This window comes from Rhododendron vialii, chromosome 11a, assembly GCF_030253575.1.
Source record: "Rhododendron vialii isolate Sample 1 chromosome 11a, ASM3025357v1".
Taxonomy (NCBI): domain Eukaryota; kingdom Viridiplantae; phylum Streptophyta; class Magnoliopsida; order Ericales; family Ericaceae; genus Rhododendron; species Rhododendron vialii.
The window spans coordinates 24,450,601-24,475,330 of record NC_080567.1 but is presented as its reverse complement, the minus strand read 5'-3'; the positions used below and the strand labels follow the sequence as shown (position 1 = coordinate 24,475,330).

At 39.4% G+C, this 24,730-nt stretch overlaps 3 protein-coding genes and 1 pseudogene across 3 annotated transcripts; all 4 read right to left on the bottom strand.

The window, feature by feature from the left end:
• Positions 1–2,166: 2,166 nt before the first annotated feature.
• On the bottom strand, positions 2,167–3,111 carry LOC131306461 (receptor-like serine/threonine-protein kinase SD1-7). The gene is made up of 3 exons (XM_058332720.1): positions 2,982–3,111; positions 2,747–2,897; positions 2,167–2,654 (listed from the first exon to the last, which is right to left on the bottom strand). The coding sequence occupies exons 1-3, from the start codon at positions 3,068–3,070 to the stop codon at positions 2,346–2,348; spliced, it is 549 nt and encodes a 182-aa protein (XP_058188703.1). The 5' UTR covers positions 3,071–3,111; the 3' UTR covers positions 2,167–2,345.
• Positions 3,112–3,250: 139 nt separating this feature from the next.
• Positions 3,251–3,875, bottom strand: LOC131306463 (G-type lectin S-receptor-like serine/threonine-protein kinase At1g61460). Its single transcript, XM_058332722.1, has 2 exons — positions 3,705–3,875; positions 3,251–3,577 (listed from the first exon to the last, which is right to left on the bottom strand). The coding sequence occupies exons 1-2, from the start codon at positions 3,783–3,785 to the stop codon at positions 3,251–3,253; spliced, it is 408 nt and encodes a 135-aa protein (XP_058188705.1). The 5' UTR covers positions 3,786–3,875.
• LOC131307034 (G-type lectin S-receptor-like serine/threonine-protein kinase RKS1) lies at positions 3,833–5,947 on the bottom strand. Its single transcript, XM_058333455.1, has 3 exons — positions 4,518–5,947; positions 3,993–4,118; positions 3,833–3,837 (listed from the first exon to the last, which is right to left on the bottom strand). The coding sequence occupies exons 1-3, from the start codon at positions 5,797–5,799 to the stop codon at positions 3,833–3,835; spliced, it is 1,413 nt and encodes a 470-aa protein (XP_058189438.1). The 5' UTR covers positions 5,800–5,947.
• A 1,644-nt stretch (positions 5,948–7,591) lies between these two features.
• On the bottom strand, positions 7,592–24,022 carry LOC131307033 (receptor-like serine/threonine-protein kinase SD1-8; annotated as a pseudogene).
• Between the last annotated feature and the right edge of the window lie 708 nt (positions 24,023–24,730).

Sequence of the window (24,730 nt, the reverse complement as noted above, 5' to 3'; positions counted from 1 at the left end):
GACCAAGCCTCAAACTCTCTAAGTAGAAGCTTTCTAAAGGACACAAAAGGTCCAAAATAAAATCAAATAAGACCCAACATATCAAAGCTGAAATCTACGTTTGGCTTAGCGTAGGTGATAAGGTAGGTCTAAATAATACTGGCTGAACACAACCGAACTCATTTATGTCAATACTAATATTTAGCGAGCCTCTAGTTGAGTCATTTTCACTTCATTGATGTGCTAGGAGAACTTTGAGCAGGAGTATGTTCATGTGTCTTGGTTGGAACTCCTCTCAATATAAAAGCCAACATTAAGACCACTAATGACATAGTTGGCCTATCTTCAAGACATTTCTGCATACATACAAGACCAATCTGTATACACCTCAACACCTTAGACATTGGAAATGAACCCTCCATTGACTTATCGTTGAAATTTTGCTGTTGACTGAAGGTCCATAATGACCGACTTTGTAAGTGAACGTTTTTCATGTCCTACCACACCATATATTGAGTTTTTTGGAGCTAAAGTGTTGGGATCCATGTTTCATTTGTTTTCATGGACACTTTCATGTGCTGGGTTTCATGGACTGTACGACAAATGTCTTCCCCTTGTTCTTTAACCATTGGTATGAGAGATGCAAACAAGCCAAACCGAGCCGAAAACTCGACCTCGAGCTCGACTTGGGTATTAATGAGCCGAGCCCAATTCATTCACTAAACGAGCTACTTTGAATGAGCCGAGCCGGCTTTTGGAGTGTTTTTTTATATTGGCAAAAAAGTTGACTTTTGGACTCGAGCTTGAGTTCAGCTCAATCACTAAACAAGTCAAGCCGAGCCAAGAGTGAGCAGCTCAGTTCATTCGCAGCCAATACAATCTGAATCCGATCTTGAAAATCCAATCTGATGGCCCCTTTGATCCAAATCCGTTAATCCGAACAGATTGGATACCGATGTTATAGATGTACTTTCAAGTAATGGATTTTTGGCCTTATATTTGTTTAATTTTGAGTACGTTAAATGAACTGGATCAGATTAGATGTCAGATAATCTAAGGGACATTCAAATCTTTACAATTTTTTTGTGTTTTCTTTTGCCAACACTCCACAAATACGTCTTTTCTTTTGCCAACACTCCACAAATACGTCTACAGTTCTTGGATCTAAGCACACCTAAATGAATTTTTCACGATTTCATTTTGCGATTACTTTTTTGCCTGTGAATCTTCAAACCCTAAGTTGTTTTGTCTGTGTGCCAATGCATTCCAAAACATGGTATGATGAGTTTGAACACGCTTAGCCCCATTCTGCTAAGGGAAATAGAGAAGATACAGCCCAAAATGGCAAGAACAACACGCCTAATCCAGTTCAAGTAGAATTCCATCTGCCAAGAGCCCTTTTTAGAATTTCAAAGAGCTACGTACCATTCCAATTATTAAACCACCAATTGACCAAGCAAATACCCATTACCATGAAAAGATCCAATTCATTTTCCAACTAACACAAAATTAAATATGTGGACCCACATGAACAAAAAAAAATACTAACGGCCAACAGCTTGATCTCCACAACCAAGGCTAGTAGTCATTTTGAAGGTGGCTGTTGATAACAACACCTGGGAATTATTAGTCCGCAAACAAGACTTGAAAATGTGAATGGTTGATATGTTCTCCATGATCGGTTGGGTCGGGTCATTACATATGCATTTTGCTTTCAAGCGTATAAACTTCAGTAATCTTTCAGACCTGCATTCTCATTTTTGGAGTGATAGCTTCAAAAAATAACTGTTAGCTTATTCTTGGATGGACTCCAACACAGGGAAAGCGTTATGTCAGTAGGTGTAATTTTGAAAAATCGCTCTGCCACTTCACATATTGTGGAGTAATAAATAGATTACAAGTCCAAACACTAGCTAAAGCAACAGATACATATACGTGTAATTATGTAAACAAGTCTAGCTAAGATGCTTTAAAGACCCATGTAACTTCCAAACTAAGAAGCACGGATACGGTTGGGGCGAGACTCAACAGTTGTAAATAAATTGAGATACAAACACGATGGGGTGTAACACCCCTATTTTCGGAAATGTTAATTAAACATTTTTCCCAATTTTCCAGAAAGTAATTAAATTGAAAGGAACGATTACCTTCATTAGCAGCGGAATTAATAATTAAAATACAACATAATCGATCTTAGTGAGATTACTTCATAGCGAAAATACTTAGTTCTTCAATCAAAATTACACTGATTATAATGAAGGTACACAACGGTATTGAAACAGAGCCTCTAGGGGTTTGGTTACAGCCATCAGTTGGCTCTTCTCCAAAAATAACATAATCAACATTAAGACCACAGACGACATATTTTAGCGAGCCTCTAGCTGGGTCATTGTCACTTTATTGATGCTCGGAGAACTTTGAGCCGGTGAACGTTCATGCGTCTCTTTGGAACTCCTCTCAATATAAAAGCCAGGTTGCTTGGGTCGGGGCAAATCTACAATATCTGAAACCAACATTAAGACCACAGACGACATAGTCGGCCTGTCTTCGGGGCATTTCTGCACACATAGGAGACCAATCTGTATACATCTCAACACCTTAGACATTGGAAAAGAACCCTCCATCACTGGATCTATTAATTCAAAAGCATTTCCGTTAATCCAAAGTTTCCATGCCTGAAAATGGCTCAACATAGTTAAAAATCCAATATTGAAAAATATGGGGTGGTTGGTGAAAAGGCTATCAGGTTCTCTGTCTATGAACTTACATGTCCAAGAAGATTTAGATCATGGTCTGCGTGATGGAATTTTCTATTCCTTTTGCCACTCATTATCTCCAAAACTATGACTCCAAAGCTAAAAATATCTGATTTTGTTGAAAATAGGCCATCGATTGCATATTCGGGAGCCATGTAACCACTGCATAACATTATAAAAAGAAATGAAAAATTGGAGCTAAAAGTTATTATGCGTAAAACAGGAAACATGACTTCGATCACGTACTAAGTTCCAACCACCCATTTTGTTTTTGCGGATGACTGATCACCTCCGAAAGCCCTAGCCAAGCCAAAATCTGAAATTTTGGGATTCATCTCACTATCAAGCAGCACATTGCTAGCTTTAAGATCCCTATGAATGACTCTCAACCTTGAATCTTGGTGAAGATAAAGAATCCCCCTAGCAATCCCAATAACGATATCCAGGCGCTTACTCCATGTGAGCAATTTGCTTCGTGTTATTTCTGCAATTCACGAAATTCATCACACTTTTTACTACTTCATTTTCTTGGTCATATAATGAGAGAAAGTTCTGTAAAATATACTTTCCAATTGATCGAGCATGCCTTCATAGGAAGAAAAAAAGGGAGAGGAAGGTTTATTGGGCAAACCAAAAATGAAGGAATCCAAGCTTCCATTAGGCATGTACTCATAAACCAGCATTCGTTCTTCTCCGAGGATGCAACATCCCAACAGCCTAACTAGATTACGGTGTTGAAGTTTAGCGATCAAAATAACCTCGTTTTTGAATTCCTTAAGACCTTGTTTGGAGTCCCTCGAAAGTCGCTTGACAGCTATGTCTTTTCCAGTTGATAGATGACCCTATGTTTGTCAACACAAGAGTCATTTTTGTCACAACTACTTGGTAAGTCTGCAGCTTTTGGCTCTCTTTTAGAAATTTATAAATGTTCCACTCTTTTACGGATAGAGTCAAGAATAGCAAAATTACCTTGTAAACAGAGCCAAAACCCCCTTCTCCAATTTTATTTGAATCAGAAAAGTTGTTAGTTGCCCCTACAATGGTGACCATATCAAAGATGGGCAATTCTATGTTTTCTTCATCACTGTCTTGAATGTCTATCCTTGCATCAATAATTGAAAAAAACAATAAAATATGAAGCTAAATGAGATGGTATAGCTTTCAAACACATGTTCTGTACGACTTTTCAGTATTATTATTATTATTTTTTTTTTATGTTTCTATGCAACCAATTAGGAATGAAGTTTAATTGGTTACCTCTTCTTCGCTTCTTCATCTGCAACCAACAAACTAAGATGATAAATAGGAGTGATGTTAAGACAACTGATGCCACCACAACAGCAACCTTTTTTTGCTTTATTCTCCTGGATTTCATACTTTGAGCTGAAAACATTGGACATCAGTCAAATTACAAATTTACTCATATTGGTTTGCAGTTTGCACAAATCATAATGCCATGGTTGATTTTAGATGCTACATGCCTATAATGTTGTTGGAAACTCTTTGTTGTATCCTGTTGCCTCTGATAGTAAAGTTTGCCTTATATAACCTTCGTAATCCCAGTTGTTTTTGCAGAACGGTGTTATTAAATGGAAAATGCAATTTTACCAGAATTTGTGTAGAGAATATTGAATTAGAATGGTGTACTTGAGTTTTTTTTGTGAGTAATGGAACGAGTGGGTTTACAACTGTTGTCCTGGATTAGTAGCACTTGCCCTGGCTTGTGAACCCCGTGTGGGATAGAAACTAACCAGTACAAAAATTCAGCAGCAAAAGACATACCTAATTCAACCGCATCAACCCGTACATGCAAGTCTAGTCCGCTTCTTCTTGGGAACGTTCTCATGGATTTTCTCACATCCATCAAATTTTCATACCAAGTGATGCAATTCGCTCTCTCTCCTCCTTCTGCTTCGCTAGCGTAAGCCAAGCAAGAACAGTTTCTCAAGCACTCATCCTTGCACTCATGCACGCTTAGGCTCATCAACAAACGTGCCTTGTATGTATCCGGATTAATTGCGTTCACAACCTTGACAAAACCTTCTCCGTTTCCACACATGGAAAGTGCCTTGCGCTCCTTGATGCACCCGCCCGACGCATCCCGTAGGTACCACTCCTCTGCCGACCTGGGCTCGTATCCCGGAAGACACGTACACTCAAAATCTTGCCTGTTGGTTGAGTCGCAGTACCCATAAGCACCACACCGGCCGTAAGTAGCGCATTGGTCTCCAGGGACCGAATAGAACTCGACCCATTTGCCGATCCATGTCAGTATTTTTAAAGAACCCAATTCATCCACGAACGTTGTCAACAGGGTTGACGCATTGATCGGGGTGTAAAACGCATAGACTTGGTCGCGATTGTTCACGTAAGTTGCATTGAGTATGGAATTTGCCGTGGCCTCAGCCTCGTCATTCCTACCGGGTTTTAACCATGAGGGTATCCGCCAGACTCGGGTTGAGCCCTTGAATAGTATCAACTGGGGAAGCTCATTCAGTTCGACCCGATAGGAGTACTCTCCTGTACCAGGGTCGTCTCTCGACTTCCACGATGTGAGAAACCATTCAAGACCGGTCCTCCTATCCAACCCAAGCTTCATGGTTGGCAACAGGGTATTCGTAGGTTGATCAAAACTTTGCCAAACAACACCACCACTCCCCCTATCTCCTTGGAACAACACCAAATTCCCCGAATCCAAGAGTCGAGCTAAATAAGAAACTGCTGATGCATTTGTCTGCCAAACGGTAGAATTTCGGGTATTGTCGTAGATGACAAGGTTTCCATCCCTGTTGAGGGATAGAACCCCGGAGGTACCATTGATTGGTCTATCCCTATTGGCCACCCAAATGACAGTTTGTTCTGAAATCTTGTTATACCATATTCCAACATACCTGTGACTGGAATTTTCCGGACCGAAAAACCCAAGTGCGAAGGTTTCACCACTGGATACCAAAACATCGCCGTCCTTGATGAATTGGGTTGGAGTTAAGGTGTCAATGGAAGTGCAAAATCTGATGAAAAGAAATGGAAGCAGTAAATTGAAGACCCATTTTTCGGGATTCATCGTTTTGGTTTGTGATCTAGTCTTTATTGAAGTAGAAGACTAAGGAACAGAAAAATACTGTATGATAGTTGTTGTAATTGTGTTAGGCTTCTTATTAATTGTCATTTCCATATGCAAGATAGTCTAACAATGGAATTGATTTAAAGTCGTTGAAGGATTCGTGTGGGTCTGGGATTCATTGAAGGTCGTCGTTGATCACGGACGCACGACTAGTAATTATTTTTTGCTTTATAATGTGTTAGTTGTCATTTCCTTATGGGAGACAAGTCAATGCAATTACTTTGGGGGTTGGTTGATTCATTGGGTATACTCTCTCCTCTTGTATAACATGTGGGGCTTATATGTGGGTCCACGCGCGTGGACCTCACATATTATGTGAGGGGAGGGAATATACACCCAACATGTGAGTGGAGAGAGTATACACCAAGAGTATTGAATAATTTTTCATTTATGAGCTATGAATATATCATACAAGCGAAAAGAAGATACCAGGAAAAAAAAAATGACAAAAACTAAAGAAGTTGTGCATTCGACCGGAACCGCCAGGGTGCACATAAGTTCACTCGGATACAATATACATCTGACTACCGAACCCAAAAAAAAAATGGGGTGTCAATAATGCCACGAATGGTTTCTTTAATGCCGCGAAATTTTCAGCCGGTCTAATCACGATTGTGCCTTTCAGCTTCTCCTTACCATTGACTTGACTTTTCCTCTGAATCCTCTCTCTTCCTTTCGTATTTATTTTGAGTTTATTTACTTTTGACAAAGATGCCACTAACAGACTATACTGAGACAAAGATGGCTGTCAAGAACATAGAAGAGGTAGGATGGGCAGTTGGTCATATCTAATATGGATCGTTGCAACCTTACCCAACCTCTTCAGTCTTTTCTATTTTCTACTCCAACGCTTCTCATTTGCTCATTTGCGCTCCTCTAGTTACCCAACCTCTCTAGTCTTTTCTATTTTCTACTCCAACGCTTCTCATTTGCTCATTTTCGCTCCTCTATTTACCCAACCTCTCCAGTCTTGTCTATTTTCTACTCCAACGCTTCGCATTTGCTCATTTGTGCTCCTCTATTTACCTTATGTTTTGGCACATTTGATCCAAATCCCTTAATCCAAACAGATCAGATTCCGATGCATCCGCTTCGAGAATTTTACTTTTGATTGTTTGGAGTGTTATAGATGTAATTTCAAGTAATGGATTTTTGGGCTTATCGGATATTATATAATCTAAGGGACATTTTCACAGATTTTTTCTCCTCTCTTTTGCCTACACTCCACAATGAATCTCTCGTGATTTCATTCTGCGAATACTGTTTGGAGGCTACGATTCTTCTAACCCTTAATTATTTTGTCTGTTTGCGGTGTGCCAATGCACTCTAAAACAACATGGTATGAGTATGGAACAAAATCATGAGAATGTAATCGCATTGAAACACGGGCGATATAGTGTTTATAGGAATGGTGGATTCAATGGAACCCTATGAAGTCTCTCAGATTTTTGTCATGCCTGGTAGGTAATTCACTGTGTTGATGTGTTTAATCTCTACAACCAAGGTCCAAGGCTAGTGATTGTTGGGGGGGGGGGGGGGGGGGGGGCGGGGAAGGGGCGGAAGGGCAGTTGATGAGAAACAGCTGGGAAATTAGCCAGCAAAGAAGACTTGAAAATTTGCTGTGATATATTCTCCGGTCGACGAAGAATTTCAAACATGCAATCTTTACATTTTACTTCTACATCCAGTCAAATGATAGCTTTCTCCCTTTGAGCCACTTTCTTTCTTCTTCTTTTATCTGCAATAGAGTTGAGACTAAGCCTCAAACTCTCTAAATAGAAGCTTTCTAAAGGATATAAAAGGTTTTGAAAGAACCCAAAATAAACTCAAAAATTTTGATAAGACCCAACATATCAAAGCCGAAATCTATGTTTGGGTTAGCGTATGTGATATGGTAGGTCTAAATAATACTGGCTGAACACAACCGAACTCGTTTATATCAATACTAATATTTAGTGAGCCTCTAGTTGAGTCATTGTCACTTCATTGATGCTAGGAGAACTTGGAGCTGGAGTATGTTCATGTGTCTGGTTGGAACTCCTCTCAATATAAAAGCCAGGTGGCTTGGGATGGGGCAAAGTAACAGTATCTGAAACCAACATTAAGACCACTAATGACATTGTTGGCCTATCTTTAGGACATTTTTGCATACATAGAAGACCAATCTGTATACACCTCAACACCTTAGACATTGGAAATGAACCCCCCATTAACTTATCGTTGAAATTTTGCTGTTGACTGAAGGTCCTTAATGACCGACTTTGTAAGTGAACGTTTTTCATGTCCTACCACACCATTGATTTTTTTGGAGCTAAAGTGTTGGGATCCATGTTTCATTTGTTTTTATGGACACTTTCATGTGCTGGGTTTCATGGACTGTACTACTAACGTTTTCCCCAATTCTTTAACCATTGGTATCAGGGATGCAAACGAGCCAAATCGAGCCGAAAACTTGAGCTCGAGCTTGACTTGGGTATTAAAGAGTTGAGCCCAATTCATTCACTAAATGAGATATTTTAAATGAGCCAAGCCGACTTTTGGAGTGTATTTTTTTATATTGGCAAAAAAGTTGACTTTTGGACTTGAGCTTGAGCTCAGCTCGATTACTAAACGAGCCAAACCTTGTCAAGAGTGAGCAGTTCAGTTCATTTGCAGCCAATACAATCTGAATTCGATCACAAAAATCAAATCTGATGGTCCCTTTGATCCAAATCCCTTAATCCGAATAGATTGGATTCTAATGTTATAGATGTAATTTCAAGTAATAGATTTTTGGCCTTATATTTGTTTAATTTTGAAGACGTTAAATGAATCAGATTTGATGTCAGATAATCTAAGGGACATTCAAATCTTTACAATTTTTAATTTTCGTCTTTTCTTTTGCCAACACTCCACAAATACGTCTACAGTTGTTGGATCTAAATACACCTCAATGAATTTTTCACGATTTCATTTTGCAAATACTTTTTTGTGCCTGCTAATCTTCAAACCCTAAATTGTTTTGTATGTGTGCCAATGCATTCCAAAACATGATATGATGAGTTTGAAACACGCTTAGCCCCGTTCTGTTAAGGGAAATAAGTAAACTTATTTTTTAAATTAAAGGTGATGTAAATGACTTGTCTCGTTAAGTGGTAAATAAATACTTACAAAATAAGAACCTTATCGGAACGGAGCCTTATTTTGAAACAAAATCATGAGAGAATGAAATTGCATTTAAACACGGGCAATATATAATTTTTCTAGTAGCTGAACACACAAAAAGTTACAAGAAAGATGATTTTTGTAAAGACCTGTAAATTTCTTTATTTAATTTTAATGTTCGTAATTGAGAAGAAAGGGTGAAAATGACGTGAATATGAGTGTGGTGGTTAAATGTGCAAGGCTTGAAAGTCATGGGTAGTGTAATTTGGTGTGTGTGTGCATATGTGTGTGCCAGGGGAAAACTTTTCCCATTTTCCTCCTCCCTCTCACTCTCTCTCGGCTCTCTCATTCCCTCTCACCATCTCTCAAAAACTCACCTCCAAACTCAAAACCCACAACAATCAACCTCAACACCATCTTCTACTTGCGTATTGAAGCTCGTATCTCGTTGGATAGAGCTCGGTTCGGTGTATTTTGTTCGGTTTGGATTCCAGATGCTAGGGCTTGCTCAATCTCTTCGGTTTCGGCTTGGATACTCGAGGTAGGAAATTCTACCTCTCTTTATATGTTTTATGAGTGATTTGGTGCTTGAAATCGTGCTTGTAATGTCATGTTTAAGCTTGGAACGAAATCTGCAATTTCTGTCAAAAATCATCTGAAACGTACTTACCCTACCGGTAAGAACTTTTCCCCTACCGGTAGGACGAGTGAGAAATTGTTCGTAACCAGCTCAAACGTACTATAACAGCTTTTGAGCTGCTCAAAACCTTCATTCCCTACCAGAAGAAATTTCCCTTCTACCGGTAGGCCAAGTTCAAGATTCTTACGTTCAAAATGTTGGCCTTTCTGTTTCAAGTTTCTACCGGTAGGAACTTTCACCTACTGGTAGGTTAAGTGCCGAATTCTTCTCTTCTACCAGTAGGACTCATGCACCTACCGGTAGGCACAGTGTCTATGAGCTGTTTTCCCTACGTTCTTCCAAATCACTTTTTGGAGCCTTTCATCAACTCTATCGGGTTCGTTTATGCATTCTTTCAAGTGTTTGGAGAATAATATCTATTTCATACATAAAATCGTGTCCGATGGACTTGAATGAACTTATTGAGTTAATTTTTATGGAAACTAGGATCAACAGATTGACGTTAGTGGATTACGGATATAATGTGACATATTACCGCCTAAAATGAACTGAAAACCGTAATGAGCAGTTGAAGGTGGGGTATAGGTTTAACTTGAAGTGAAAGGTTAGTAGATTGCCTAAAGAGGAATTAATGACTGTTTAAGAACAGGCGAAGAATACAATGACATAAAGGGTAGCTATTCGATGTAATGAGAAACATGTATTGTAAAGGTTGATATCTTTTGAACCTAAAGCTGGGAACCAAATGCGTGATTTGGATATACGGGGTCCCAAGAATCCGGAATGAGAATCGGATATACGGGGTCCCAAGAACCCGGAATGAGAATTGGATGTACGGGGTCATGACCACCCGGAATTTAGACTGGGTATACGGGGTCCTAATGCCCGGAATGTCTTTAGATCAATCTCGTGATGTGACGAGGTGAAGGGTTTCTTGTGTGTCTATCTAGGACCCATAGGGATCATATGAGCTACTAAGCGGTTGGAATGCAACCATATGTGGTGGATGTGTGAAGATCGAAAGTTGAGTAAAAAGGAATTCAAAAGATAATGATAGGTTGATTGACAAGAGTGAAATGTTCGTTTAAGTTCTTAGTTTCTAATATAGTGTCACGCCCTCGATTTTTAACATAATAATAACTATAACTTTTAAAAGGAAAACCACTGCGGTGTACTTATAATAACCCAAAGACTTTCTCATATTCATTTACTGAGCAATATCAAGTTCAAAAGATTACAACAATGGCACTCTGGCCCCAAAGCTCCAAAATTTAGTCAAAGGATAAGTTAAGTGATTACAATACTTCTAAACCAAGGATTTGAATGAAAATTACAATTTACGTCTTCTCAAAAGGATTTACAAAAGATGCCCAAGTTGTTTCCTCAGAGTTTAACTCTCAAAAGGGATGGGATGATATGCACGCCAAGTACTCCATGCTAATGCTCTTGAGTTGCACCTGAAAGAATGATAGGTTTGAGCAAAACACATTCCCAGTAGGAAAATCTCTACAAACTTTTTATGCAAATGAAAAGATTTGAACGTGAAAGAATGAAGTCTAAGACAATGAAAGAGAATGCAACTTGACGCAACTTTATGAAGGGAACTCGAGACTCAAGGAGCACTTCACTTGCCATTAACCGATCTATTAGCCATCTTTTATGAGTTGTTATTGATTAAACTCCATCTCGCACACTTCTACAGTTAATGACTTGCATTCCGGGTCTTATGGACCCCGTACATCTCCCGTCAACCTCCAATATGAGCTCAAGCAGCTCTTCCTCCATTAACACACTGAACAATGAGTTTAAGAAATTTTCCAGGTCTTAAGGCCCCATATACCCACAATACATTTCTGCGTGCTCATGACCCTGTACATCCTTTCTACATTCCGGGTGCTCATGACCCCGTACATCCGATTCAAGTTCCGGGTATCAAGACCTCGTATGCCAATAACAACTCATTTGTATTGTTTTTCGTCATATGTGTTTCTAATGCTCTAATTGCACGATTGTAGCTAAAGAGGGATTCATATTGAGTAAATGATCCACATGCCAATTCATACTTCCATTTTGTTTCCAAACTAGTCTTCCCAACTCACTCCTCGTATTACATAGCATCAGGTGTCAAGTTTTCGCGTGCGTCCACGGTTTATCCACTCTCCTATCTAACAATCCACCTCATCAACACACACACATCTAATTTAAGCATGATCACTCCATCTATCTTAGCATCTCACATTACCACTAATAGTTAAACGAACGCACCAATAAAGCATTAGGACGATAATTCATTCCATATAACATTTGTGTTCAACGCGACGACAACCAACGAATAAGGATGACCAAGGGATCATTGAAGTGCGAATGACTATGTTTGGAAGTGGTTTAGAATAGCTAGAAGTGATCAGAAGCCAAAACAGTGATATCTGGAGATAAGCAATTAGTATCAATACCTAACACAAAGGTATCGATACCTTTTGACCGAGAAGGGTTCCAGACGCAAAGGTATCGATAACAAGGGCCAAAGGTATCGATGACAAGTGATTTTCTGGGTTTTGAAACACAAAGGTATCGATAACAAAGCAAATGGTATCGATAACAATGGCTGTTCGAGCAGATTCTAAGCAGATTTTCATGGGTTTCAACAATCACAACAACCATAGGCACGATCTCGTGCACAAAGCCAACTCAAAAACATATAGACAGATAGAGAGAGAGAGAGAAATCTCTACCTTGAGTGTTAAAGCCGAAACCCAAGGATTCCCCAAGCCCTAGAACTTCATAATTCGAAACCGAGCCAAATATGACACACCAAGCTTCAACCGACGCGATACGAGCTCCAATACGTAAACAGGTGAAGAATTTGAGGTTGATTGGTGAAGGGTTGACGTTTGTATTGGTGGATTTTTGAGTGAGAGTGAGAGAGATTGAAAGGGTGCCGAGAGAGGGAGGGGGATGGTAGAGAGAGAGAGGGAGTGAGAGGATAATGTCTCTCTCTCCTGACCATACACACATATATACTACATATCACACACACACGCTCAAGCTTTCAATTTTAACTCATTAGCCCCAAAATCAATATTCTCCACCAATTCTCCATTTTATTCCACGTAAAACCTTTAAATCTATTAAATGAAATTGCGGGTCTCGACATATAGTGCTTGTGTCCTATCTATGCTCCTTTGTTATCCGAAAGTTTATGTTTCATCGGCATCTTTCATTTCATTTGCATATTAGGTTTGCATAGACTTTTCTACTGGGCTAGTGTAGCTCAAATCTTACATCATTTCCAAGTGCTAATCCGAAATAGTAGCTTGCATGCCTGAAGTGCTTGGAGTGTGGACACCCCTTTTTGAAAGCTAATCAAAGGAGTTACTTATTTATCTTTATAAAATTTTCTTTGAAAGATGTATTTGTAATTTAAGTTATACTCCGGAATATTTGCAGCCCAGTTCATTTGCAGCCAATACAATCTGAGTTCAATCACGAAAATCCAATCTGATGGTCCCTTTGATCCAAATCCGTTAATCCGAACATATTGGATTCCGATGTTATAGATGTAATTCAAGTAATGGATTTTCAGCCTTATATTTGTTTAATTTTGAAATAAGTTAAATGAACCGGATCAGATTAGATGTCAAATAATCTAAGGGACATTCAAATCTTTACAATTTTTTCGTCTTTTCTTTTGCCAACACTCCACAAATACGTCTACAGTTCTTGGATCTAAATATACCTCAATGAATTTTTCACGATTTCATTTTGCGATTACTTTTTTGTGCCTGCAAATCTTCAAACTCTAAATTGTTTTATCTATGTGCCAATGCATTCCAAAACATGGTATATGATGAGTTTGAAACATGCTTAGCCCCATTCTGCTAAGGGAAATAAGTACACTTATTTTTAAATTAAATGTGATGTAAATGACTTGTCTCGTTAAACGGGAAATAAGTACTTACAAAATAAGAACCTTATTAGAACAGAGCCTTATTTTGGAACAAAATCATGAGAATGAATTCGCATTGAAACACGGGCAATATAGAGTTTTTCTAGCAGCTGAACACACAAAAAGTTACAGGAAAGTTGATTTTTCCATACTTTCTCATCATTTCCGTGCAATGAAACGGGGCCTAAAAGTTCTAATTTTGGTCGTGGTTGGAAGGTACTCCCTCCGTTCTATATTGAGAGTCCATTACGAAAAGTCGTGCTATTTTTCAAATAAAAATTCAACTACTTTTGTGTATAATTGTTTGAATTTTTTCACACCAAGTTAAAGTACTAATCAAGATCTTTAATACGGTACAAAAAAAATTAAAAAATTATACACGCAATTTTTAGAATTTCAAAGAGCTACAATGGTGAGATACAAAATACACTCCCACTTAATTGGTATTTTTCAAGAACAACAGCTGCCTACTCCAATTCAAGTAGAATTCCATCTGCCAAGAGCACTCTTTAGATTTCCTAAGAGCTACGTACCATTCCAAGTTATTAAACCACCAATTGACCAAGCAAATACCCATTGCCATGAAAAGATCCAAGTCATTTTCCAACTAACACTAAATTAAATATGTGGAGGATTAAATTAGATTTCTTTAAGGAGGATAGACTGTAGAGACCCAGATAGATATAATTATTGAAATATTTATTAAATGTCAAGTTGGGAAAATGTGGCTTATTTGGTGGTTATTTAAATCAAGGATTAAAGTGAAAGAATAGGTGATTGAAGGAGCGTGAGTGTAATATATAGATATAGGGGTATAAAAAGAGGGGTGTGTGATGTAGGAGATCATTTTGATCTCTATCTCTCCCTCTCTCTCACGCCGACCTCTGCCTCTCTCTACCGTGTGTGTCTCTCTCTCTAGCTCCCTCACACAAAACCTCAAGGATCCATCTTGCTTTCACCTCTAGAACACTACCTTGGGCTTGTTTCATATTGGGTGAAGCTCGGGGAGAAGATATCGGTTGATTTCAAGGAGTTTGGAGCTAGGGCTTGTTCGAATCTCTTGGGTTTCGCTCCTTCACTCAAGGTAGGGACTTCTTTACCTCTTTTATGTGTATATATGTTGATATGGTGTAGAAATCGTGCTTTGATCGCCCCATTTGGTGCTTTGAATGTCTGTCAAAACTACAGAAAATCGCCTCAAAACAGCGGGGTATTGATACCCAAATATGGGGTATCGATACCCCATCATTCTCTGGATTTCCAGCTTGCCAGGTATTGATACCTGATTCCGGGGTATCAATACCCCATGTTGTCCTGGACAGCTTCGATGTTATTTTGTGTTCCTTCAATCGTTTCAACTCCCAATCGCTTCTAAACTCTTTCGGATACCTTCTAGTCCATCTTTTGCTTATCTAATTAATGTCCTATGATTAATTGATGTTATTCGTGATCCTTAGGCCTTCCATTAGTAGGAGATGATAAGGGTCTAATTGATTAAAGCTTTGTTATTTCGCATATTATTGATTGGTCGAATGTTTATGAACGTTTGTGACATACTTGTGAAATGGTTGACATGTCTTAATATATTCTCTGTTTGATTGTGGTCTTGGGAAGGTCATAGCTTGTATATCGAGTAAGGAAATAGTTGTTTGTGTCGGAAGTTGATTTAGGATGTCTCGTAACGCAAGGGGTGGTAATACGACAACTTAGACGGTCCCGCAGCGCAAGGGGTGGTAATGCGGTAACCCAAGTTGTTAGGGATCACCGTGATGCAAGGGGTGGTAACACGGTAATCCTCATGGTGTTATACGGTAACGCAAGGGGTGGAAATACCAATGGAGGTGATTGGAGATAGTGAGTTGTGTCGTGGTTACTCGAGTTATTTAACATCGTGTGAACTTGGTGGTACATTGAGCTATAGGCATGCGTTAGGATGAATACATCGAACGTTAGAATGCCTTTAAATCAATTGTTATCTATCGATTGACCCGTACTTCTTGTCTTCTTTTCACGTGCACATTTCATCATATTTACATATAGAATCGGTAAAGATTTTCCTACTGGGCTAGTGTAGCTCAACCTCATCTTTCTTTCAGGACAAAATGCTGGACAATAGACTATTTGCATTCGCGTGGTTGGGCATGAAGACTTGTGGGAGCAAATTCCGTTTCAATTATTAAACATCTTGTATTGCCTTCCCTTTGACAAAGATGGATTTGTAACTAATTATACATAAACTCCTCTTGATTATAAAGTATGTAATATCTTAAACAGGTTCGTACTTGTATTTAAGTTGATTTGGGCCGTAGTGCCAAAGTTGTAATTACGTAAATTTGGGGACTCGTTTGTAAAGTTAAACTGTTGGGAAATCTTTGGGTAATATTTATGTTAAGCAAGGATCTTTTATTCAAATGGATTATTTATTTATGTTGAAAATCGAGGGCGTGACAATTGATGCTCAAAGAACTTTGAGCCGGCGAATGTTCATGCATCTCTCTGGAACTCCTCTCAATATAAAAGCTAGGGTGCTTGGGTTGGGGCAAAGCTACAATATCTGAAACCAACATTAAGACCACAGACGACAAAGCTAGCCTGTCTTCAGGGCATTTCTGCACGCATAGGAGACGAATCTGTATACATCTCAACACCTTAGACATTGGAAATGAACCCTCCATCACTGGATCTATTAATTCAAATGCCTTTCCGTCAATCAAAAGTTTCCATGCCTGAAAATGGCTCAATATAGTTAAAATTCAAATATTAAAAAATATGGGGTAGTTGGTAAAAAGTGTTGTAACGAACGCTATGAATGCAAAGCTAAGAACGAGAAATTGAAAACTAAACCAGAAATCACAAAGACACAAGATATACGTAGTTCCCCAAGATGGGTATGTCCACGGGCGAGGAGAGAGAGGATTCACTAACCAACGTGAAGAAGAGATACAAAGAGCCAGCTATAATCCGTAACTCTAGAAAAGCCACAATATGAGAGCCCAAAAGATACTTTAGTAGTTCCCCAAAAGCCCTATTTGTAATAGGCTACAAAAACAGGAACACCATAATTAACCAATGTAGCACTAAAGAATACAAGGCATTCCCAACAATTCTCTAGCTTGACTTGAATTCCACTGAACCAAATCACAAAATATAGCTCTCCCCTTCTAAACTCTCACTCGCCAAATGCCCCCGAGGGGCGATCAACTACAAATACCAAGCAATGCTTGAACTTGGCAACCAAAATCGGTTTAGTCAACATATCTGTTGGGTTATCTGTCGTACCCACTTTCTTCACCTCAACTTGCTTCTGTGAGATGATCGATATCCCGAACGAAGTGATACCTAACATCGATATGCTTTGTCCTCTCATGATACATCAGATTTTTAGTCAAATGTATAGCACTCTGCGAATCACAAAATACTGAACTCACACCCTGTGCAAGACCAAGCTCACAAAGCAAACCTCTCATCCACAATGCCTCCTTCACAGCTTCAGCAATGGCCATATACTCCGCTTCTGTTGTAGACATCGCGACTGTAGCCTGTAAAGTAGCTTTCCATCTAATGACACTTCCATACATAACCTGTCAGAGACCTCCTCTTATCATGGTCACCGGCAAAATCCGAATCACCATAGCCAACTGCATGATCACCAGAATTAACAACCCGAAATAATAGACCAACACTTGTAGTTTCGCACAAATACCGTAGTATCCATTTCACAGCCTCCTAATGTGCCTTTCCTGGATGCCCCATATAACGACTAACGACACTAACTTCATGTGAAATATCAGGACGAGTACATATCATGGTGTACATAAGGCTCCAACTGCGCACGAATATGGAACCTGAGACATATACTTCTCATCCTCCGACTGTGGTGACAACTTAGCTGAAAGTCGAAAGTGTGCTGCCAAAGGGGTACTGACTGGTTTCGAATTTTACATGGCAAAGCGCTCAAGCACTTTAAGAACATAAGACTTCTAATTCAAAAATAATTTGCCAGCTACTCGATCTCTATAAATCTCCATACCCAAAATACGTTTTGCCACACCCAAATCTTTCATCTCAAATTCACCACCTAACTGTTGTTTCAACCTATTGATTTTGATACACTCTTGGCAGCAATAAGCATATCATCAACATACAACAGTAGATAAACAAATGAACCATCTGGAAGTTTTCGAAAATACACACAACTATCATACTTACTTCTTGAATATGACTGGCTTATCAAAAAAGTATCAGACCACTTATACCACTGCCTAGGGGATTGTTTGAGGCCAAATAAAGAATTACGAAGTAAACAAACGTGATCCTCCATACCAGAAACAACAAATCCCTCAAGCTGATGCATATAAATCTGTTCCTCAAGCTCGCCATGCAAAAACGCAGTTTTGACATCAAGTTGCTCTAACTCAAGATCATAACATGCAACAATAGTAAGTAAAGTGCGAATGGAACTATGTTTTACAATTTGTGAAAATACCTCATTGTAGTCATCACCCTTCTTCTGGCTGTATCCTTTCGCCACTAGCCAAGCTTTGAACTGAGCGTCTTCTACTCCTGGAATACCTGGTTTGCGCTTGAAGACCCACTTGCGTCCAACAAGCCTCTTCCCTTTTAGAGGTTCTACTAACTCCCATGTCTGATTCTTCTGAAGAGACTCAATCTCCTCATTCATAGCAACAAACCACTATGCAAACTCAGTGCTTAAAACAGCTTCTATATAGCTTGAAGGCTCCTCATACTCAACTATTTCAGCAACTGATAAAGCGTAGGCCACCATCTCAGAATAAGTCGAATACCTTTTAGGAGGCTGAATCTCCCTCATTGGCCTATCTTTAGCAATAATGTGTGGTTGCTCAACTAATGCATCAACCTCTGTGTCTGAACTCTTGAACTCCTCTTCAATTGGCTTCTCAATGAGCTTCTTCCCTGAGTCTGAAGATTCACTCAAAAACTCCACCTGCTTTGGAACACTCTGTTCCTGAACTGTATCATCAACATGCTTAGACCCCTTAATCAGATAATTTTCATCAAAAGTCACATCCCTACTAATCAAAAACTTCAAATCATCAGAGCACCATAACCTGTACCCTTTGACACTTACTGCATAACCCAAGAAAATACACTTCTTGGCTCGTAGCTCCAATTTACCCTCATTCACATGAGCATAAGCTGGACACCCAAAAACACGTAACACAAAATAATCAGCTCGATGACCTGATCATACCTCAAACGGAGTCTTACACTCAATAGCAGTCGACGAAGACCAGTTCACCAAATAGCATGTTGTGGAAATGACTTCAGCCCAATCCAGAATTGGACAACATACAACGTGCCTTCTCCAAAAAAGTCCTGTTCTTACGTTCAGCCACACCATTTTGCTGAGGGGTTTTTCTCACTGTGTGATGCCTCACAATGCCCTCATCACTGCAGAACCTATCAAACTTGCCAAGACTACATACCATTGTTAGTTCTCAAACATTTTATTTTCTTACCGGTCTGATTCTCAATCAAAATTTAAAACTGTTTGAATGTTTAAAGGCGTCACTCTTGTGTTTCAATATATACACCCAAATTTTACGAGAGAAATCATCGATAATACTCATAAAATAGCGAAAACCACCTTCAGAGGTTACCTCTGTGGGACCCCAAAGATTCGAGTGAAAATAATCCACCGTGCCTTTGGTGCAATGAACAACTGCATTGAATTTTACCCTGCACTACTTGTCGTAGACATAATGCTCACAGAAATCCAGCTTCTCAATTTTTTGGCCACATAGCAAACTCTGTTTGCTCAAAACTGTCATCCCCCTCTCGCTCATATGCCCAAGGCGCATATGCCATAAACGAGTCAAGTTTGAATCTGAAACCTTGGATGAAGCAACCGTTGCTGCAGCACCTATAACTGTACTGCCCTGGAGTGTATAGAGGTTACCACGCTTCTGACCCTTCATTAGTACTAATGCACCTCTTGAGACTTTCAAAACTCCACCTTCACCGAGGAATTTGCAACCATGAGAATCAATAGCACCTACGGAGATAAGATTTTTCTTCAAATTTGGAACATGTCAAACCTCAGATAAAGTTCTAACAATACCGTCATGCTTTCTAAGCTGAATCGTTCCTGAACCAACAGTCTTACAGACCATGTTGTTGCCCATCAAAACTGTACCACCATTGACTGCATCATAAGTAGAAAACCACTCTCTATATGGACACATGTGGTATGAACATCCAGAATCTAGAACCCACTCGGTATTAGAGCGAAAATCGCCCTCTGTAACTGATAACACGTTATCTGACTCATCTAAACTTTCAGCAATTACTGTACCCCCTTTCTAGTCTTCTTTTTCTTTCTCCTTGAGTTTTAAACAGTCATTTTTCCAGTGCCCGGGTTTCTTGCAATAATTGCACTTTCCCTTCTTCTTACCTGATGACCTGGATCTTCCCCTATTACTCGACTCCTCCCTTTTTGTTGTTCTTCCCCTAACAAACAAACCCTTCACATGTGCATCACCCTCACCTGACACTTTTTTCGTCAATTCTTTTGAATATAGGCTAGCCTTAACATCCTCCATAGATATCGTGTCTTTGCCATACAATAGGGTTATAACAAAGTGCTCATACGAAAGTGGTAAAGAACATAGCAAAATTAGGGCTTGGTCCTCATCCTCAATTTTACTATCAATATTTTTCAGATCCATAATAATACGATTGAACTCGTCTAAATGATCCTTAACAGGTATACCTTCTCACATATGAAATGTATAAAGACGTTGTTTGAGGTATAACTTGTTGGTGAGTGACTTCGTCATATATATGCCTTCCAACTTCAGCCAAATTCCTGCTGCTGAAGATTCTTCTTCCACTTCACGAAGAACATCATCTGCCAGACTCAATTGAATAGAACTTAGAGCTTTGGCATCCATATCTTCCTCTTTGATTTCAGAACTAGTCTTGCCTAACAAAGCCTTGTGCAATCCATGTTGGGTTAACAGAGCCTTCATCTTTACTCTCCAAAGACTGAAACTGCTGCTCTGCCCATCAAACTTCGCAATCTCAAATTTAGCCGCCATAGCCACAATCGGAAACGAAACCCTAGTTTTTGCAACCTAAGGCTCTGCTACTAGTTTGTTGTAACTAACGCTATGAATGCAAAACTAAGAACGAGAAATTGAAAACTAAACAAGAAATCACAAAGACACAAGATATACGTGGTTCCCCAAGATGGGTACGTCCACGGAAGAGGAGAGAGAGGATTCACTAACCAACGTGAAGAAGAGATACAAAGAGCCTGCAATAATCCGTAACTCTAGAAAGGCCTAAATATGAGAGCCCAAAAGATACTTTAGAAGTTCCCCAAAAGCCCTATTTATAATAGGCTACAAAAATGGGAACAACATAGTTAACCAATGTGGGTCTAAAGAATACAAGGCATTCCCAACAATTAAGGCTATCAGGTTCTTTGTCTATGAACTTACATGTCCAAGAAGGTTTAGATCATGGTTTGCGTGATGGAATTTTCTATTCCTTTTGCCACTCATTATCTCCAAAACTATGACTCCAAAGCTAAAAATATCTGATTTTGTTGAAAATAGGCCATCGATTGCATATTCGGGAGCCATGTAACCACTGCATAACATTACAAACAGAATTGAAAATTTTGTGCTAAAAGTTATTATGCGTAAAACTAGGAACATGACTTAGATCACGTACTAAGTTTCGACCACCCTTTTTGTTTTTTCAGATGACTGGTCACTTCCAAAAGTCCTAGCAATGCCAAAATCTGAAATTTTGGGACTCATCTCACTATCAAGTAGCACATTGCTAGCTTTAAGATTCCTATGAATGACTCTCAATTTCGAATCTTGATGAAGATAAAGAATCCCTCTAGCAATCCCAATAATGATATCCAGGCACCTACTCCATGTGAGCAATTTACTTCGTGTTATTCTGCAATTTCACAAAAATTCATAACATTTTTTACTAGTTTATTTTCTTCGTCATATAATGAGACAAACTTATGTGAAATATCCTTTCCAATTGATCAACTATGACTTGCTAAGAAGCTGAAGAAAAAAGAGAGCGGAAGGTTTATTGGGCAAACCAAAAATGAAGGAATCCAAGCTTCCATTAGGCATGTACTCATAAACTAGTATCCGTTCTTCTCCAAGGACGCAACATCCCAAAAGCCTAACTAGATTACGGTGTTGAAGTTTGGCAATCAAAATAACCTCGTTTTTGAATTCCTTCAAACCTTGTTTGGAGTCCCTCGAAACCGCTTGATGGCTATGTCTTTTCCGGTTGATAAACGCCCCTGTGTTAGTCAACACAAGAGTCAATTTCATAAAGACTACTTCGTAAGTCCTCAGCCTTTAGCTCTCTTTTAGAGAATTTTATTCGTTCCACTTTTTTTATGGATTCAATAGTAAAAACTAAATTACCTTGTAAACAGAGCCGAAACCCCCTTGTCCAATTTTATTTGTATCAAAAAAGTTGTTGGTTGCCCTTGCAAGGGTGACCATATCAAAGAATGGCAGTTCTACGTTTTCCTCAACAGTATTGTCTTGAATGTCTATCCCTGCATCAGTAATCGCAATAAAACAAGAAAACATACAGCTAAATGAGTTCCATACTCAGTGACCCAGACATGAGGAGGGGATAAGCCCCAGTGTGATTCATTCTTGATAAGCATGTACAAAACAGAGGTTACAAATACTAATGGAAAACCAAATTCTTCCGAAACAGTTACATGGTCCTTCATTGGGAGTGACTTTTCTGTAAATCAATTACATTGCGCCTCGTCGTCAAAATGTTCTTATGAAACCAAAACGTAACATAAGTACAAAGACATAAGATAGCATAGTAAGAAATGCTGATTAATTGCTTACCTCTTCTTCGCTTCTTCATCACCAACCAACAAATTAAGCTGATGCCGACGACAAATGTCAAGACAACTGATGTCGCAACAACGGCCTCGTTCCTTTGCTTTATTCTTCTAGATTCTATACGTTGAGCTAAATAAAATAAAAACACTGGACATTGATTGATTAAATTCAGTACTAAAATTCAGCCCAAAATGACATACCTAATCCAACCCGCATCAATCCATACATACAAGTCTAGTCCCCCGTTAGGAAATCTTCTCACGTGCCTTCTCACATCCAACAAATTTTCATACCAAGTGATGCAGTTCGCCCTCACTCCTGCTTCTGCATCACTCGTGTACGCAAGGCAAGAACAGTTTCTCAAGCACTCATCCTTGCACTCGGGCTCATTGAGGCTCATCGATACATGTGCCTTGGACGTATCTGGAATCCTTGCATTCGCAACCTTGACAAACCCTTCTCTGTTTCCACACATGAACAGTGCCTCGCGCTTCTTGATGCACCCTCCCGATGCATCCCGCAGGTACAACTCATCAACTGACCTCGGCTCATACCCTGGAAGGCACGTGCACGCGAACTTTTGCCCGTTATTTGAGTTGCAGTAACCATAAGCACCACATTGGCCTTAATAAACGCATTGGTCGTGAAGGACCGAATAGAACTCGACCCATGTCCGCATTTTCAAAGAACCCAATCATCCAAGAACACTGTCAACAAGTTCGAGGCATTGATCGAGGTGTAAAACGCATAGACTTGGTTGCGATTGTTCACGTAAGTTCCAATGAGTATGGAAATTGCACTATTAGGGCGTTCTAACCATGCGGGTATCCGCCAGACTCAGGTTGAGCCCTTGAATGGTATCAATTGGGGCAACTCATTCAGTTCGACCCGATAGGAGTATTCTCCTATACCAGGGTGTCTCTCGACTTCCACGATGTGAGAGACCATTCAAGACCTGTCCTCCGATCCAACCCAAGCTTCATCTTTGGCAACATGGTATTAGTAGGGTGATCAAAACTTTCCCAAACAACACCACCACTCCCACTATCTCCTTGGAACAATACCACATTCCCGGAATCCAAGAGTCGAGCAGAGTAAGAAACAACGGATACATTTGTATGCCAAATAGTACGATTTTGGGTATTATCGTAGATGACAAGGTTTTCATCCCGGATTAGGGATAGAACCCTGGAGGTACCATTGATTGGTCTATCCCTATTGGTCACCCAAACGACAGTTTGTTTTGAAATCTTGTTATACCATATTCTAACATACCTGCGACTGGAATTTCCCGGGCTGAAAAACCCCAGTGCGAAGGTTTCGCCACTGGACACCAAAACGTTTCCATCTTTGATGGATTGGGTGGCAGTTAAGATGTCAATGGAAGTGCAAAATTTAAAGAAAAGAAATGGAAGCAGTAAATTGAAGACCCATTTTTCGGGATTCATCGTTTTGGTTTTTGATCTATATACTTTGAATTGAGGCACACTACTGAACAGAAAACTATGATATTAGTATAGCTGAAGGCCAGAGTCAAATTTTGCTGGTTTCTTAACTCTTAGGTATATTGTTGTAATTGTGTTTGGCTCCTTAATGTAGTCGTCATTTACATATGCAGGATATATAGTCAATGGAATTGATTAATGTCGTTGAAAGAATGGTGTGTCTGATTTGATTGAAGGTCCGACGTTTGCACTGACTTTGTAAGTTAACGTTTTTCTTGTCCTACCACACCATTGAGTTTTTTTTTGAGTTCTCAAGGACAAAAACGTTTCCCCCCTTATCTTTAACCATTGGTAATAGAGATTCAAACGAGCCGAGCCGAGTTTTGTTGTGTTTGAACTGACTCGTTTACAAATTGAAAACTCGAGCTCGTGCTCGACTTGGGTATTAACGAGATGAACTGAGTTTCGGAGTGCTAAGGTCGGCTCATTTACTAAAAGCCCAAGTGTACGATATGAGAGTGTGATGAAGATTTTGGACAAAGAATCAATTTAGAGCATATACATTAGATATCAGAGTATAACCCAAAATTGACAAAGAGATGATCATACAATGAATTAAAATCATCATAAGGAACCACATGAATATAGGGGAAAGGTTTCTCTCTATCTAAAATTGGGTTTATGCAAAGTTGTGCCCTAAATGGAAGAGAAAGATGTATTTATATCTGAAAGTATGATGACCTAAGCCCACCAATAAGAAGGCTAGAAAAGCAAGGGCTTGCAAGCACTCAATCCCTTTGCG

Bases quoted from the DNA above. Each gene is read 5' to 3' on its own strand.
- LOC131306461 (XM_058332720.1), bottom strand. From the start codon at position 3,070: ATGAATCCCAAAATTTCAGATTTTGGCTTGGCTAGGGCTTTCGGAGGT. The intron at 2,898-2,981 runs GTACGTGATCGA...AATGTTATGCAG, and splicing joins AAATGGGTGGTTGGAACTTA to TGGTTACATGGCTCCCGAAT. The intron at 2,655-2,746 runs GTAAGTTCATAG...AGCCATTTTCAG, and splicing joins ATCTAAATCTTCTTGGACAT to GCATGGAAACTTTGGATTAA.
- LOC131306463 (XM_058332722.1), bottom strand. From the start codon at position 3,785: ATGGTCACCATTGTAGGGGCAACTAACAACTTTTCTGATTCAAATAAA. The intron at 3,578-3,704 runs GTAATTTTGCTA...TGACAAACATAG, and splicing joins GTTTTGGCTCTGTTTACAAG to GGTCATCTATCAACTGGAAA.
- LOC131307034 (XM_058333455.1), bottom strand. From the start codon at position 5,799: ATGAATCCCGAAAAATGGGTCTTCAATTTACTGCTTCCATTTCTTTTC. The intron at 4,119-4,517 runs GTATGTCTTTTG...CAATGTTTTCAG, and splicing joins GGTTGATGCGGTTGAATTAG to CTCAAAGTATGAAATCCAGG.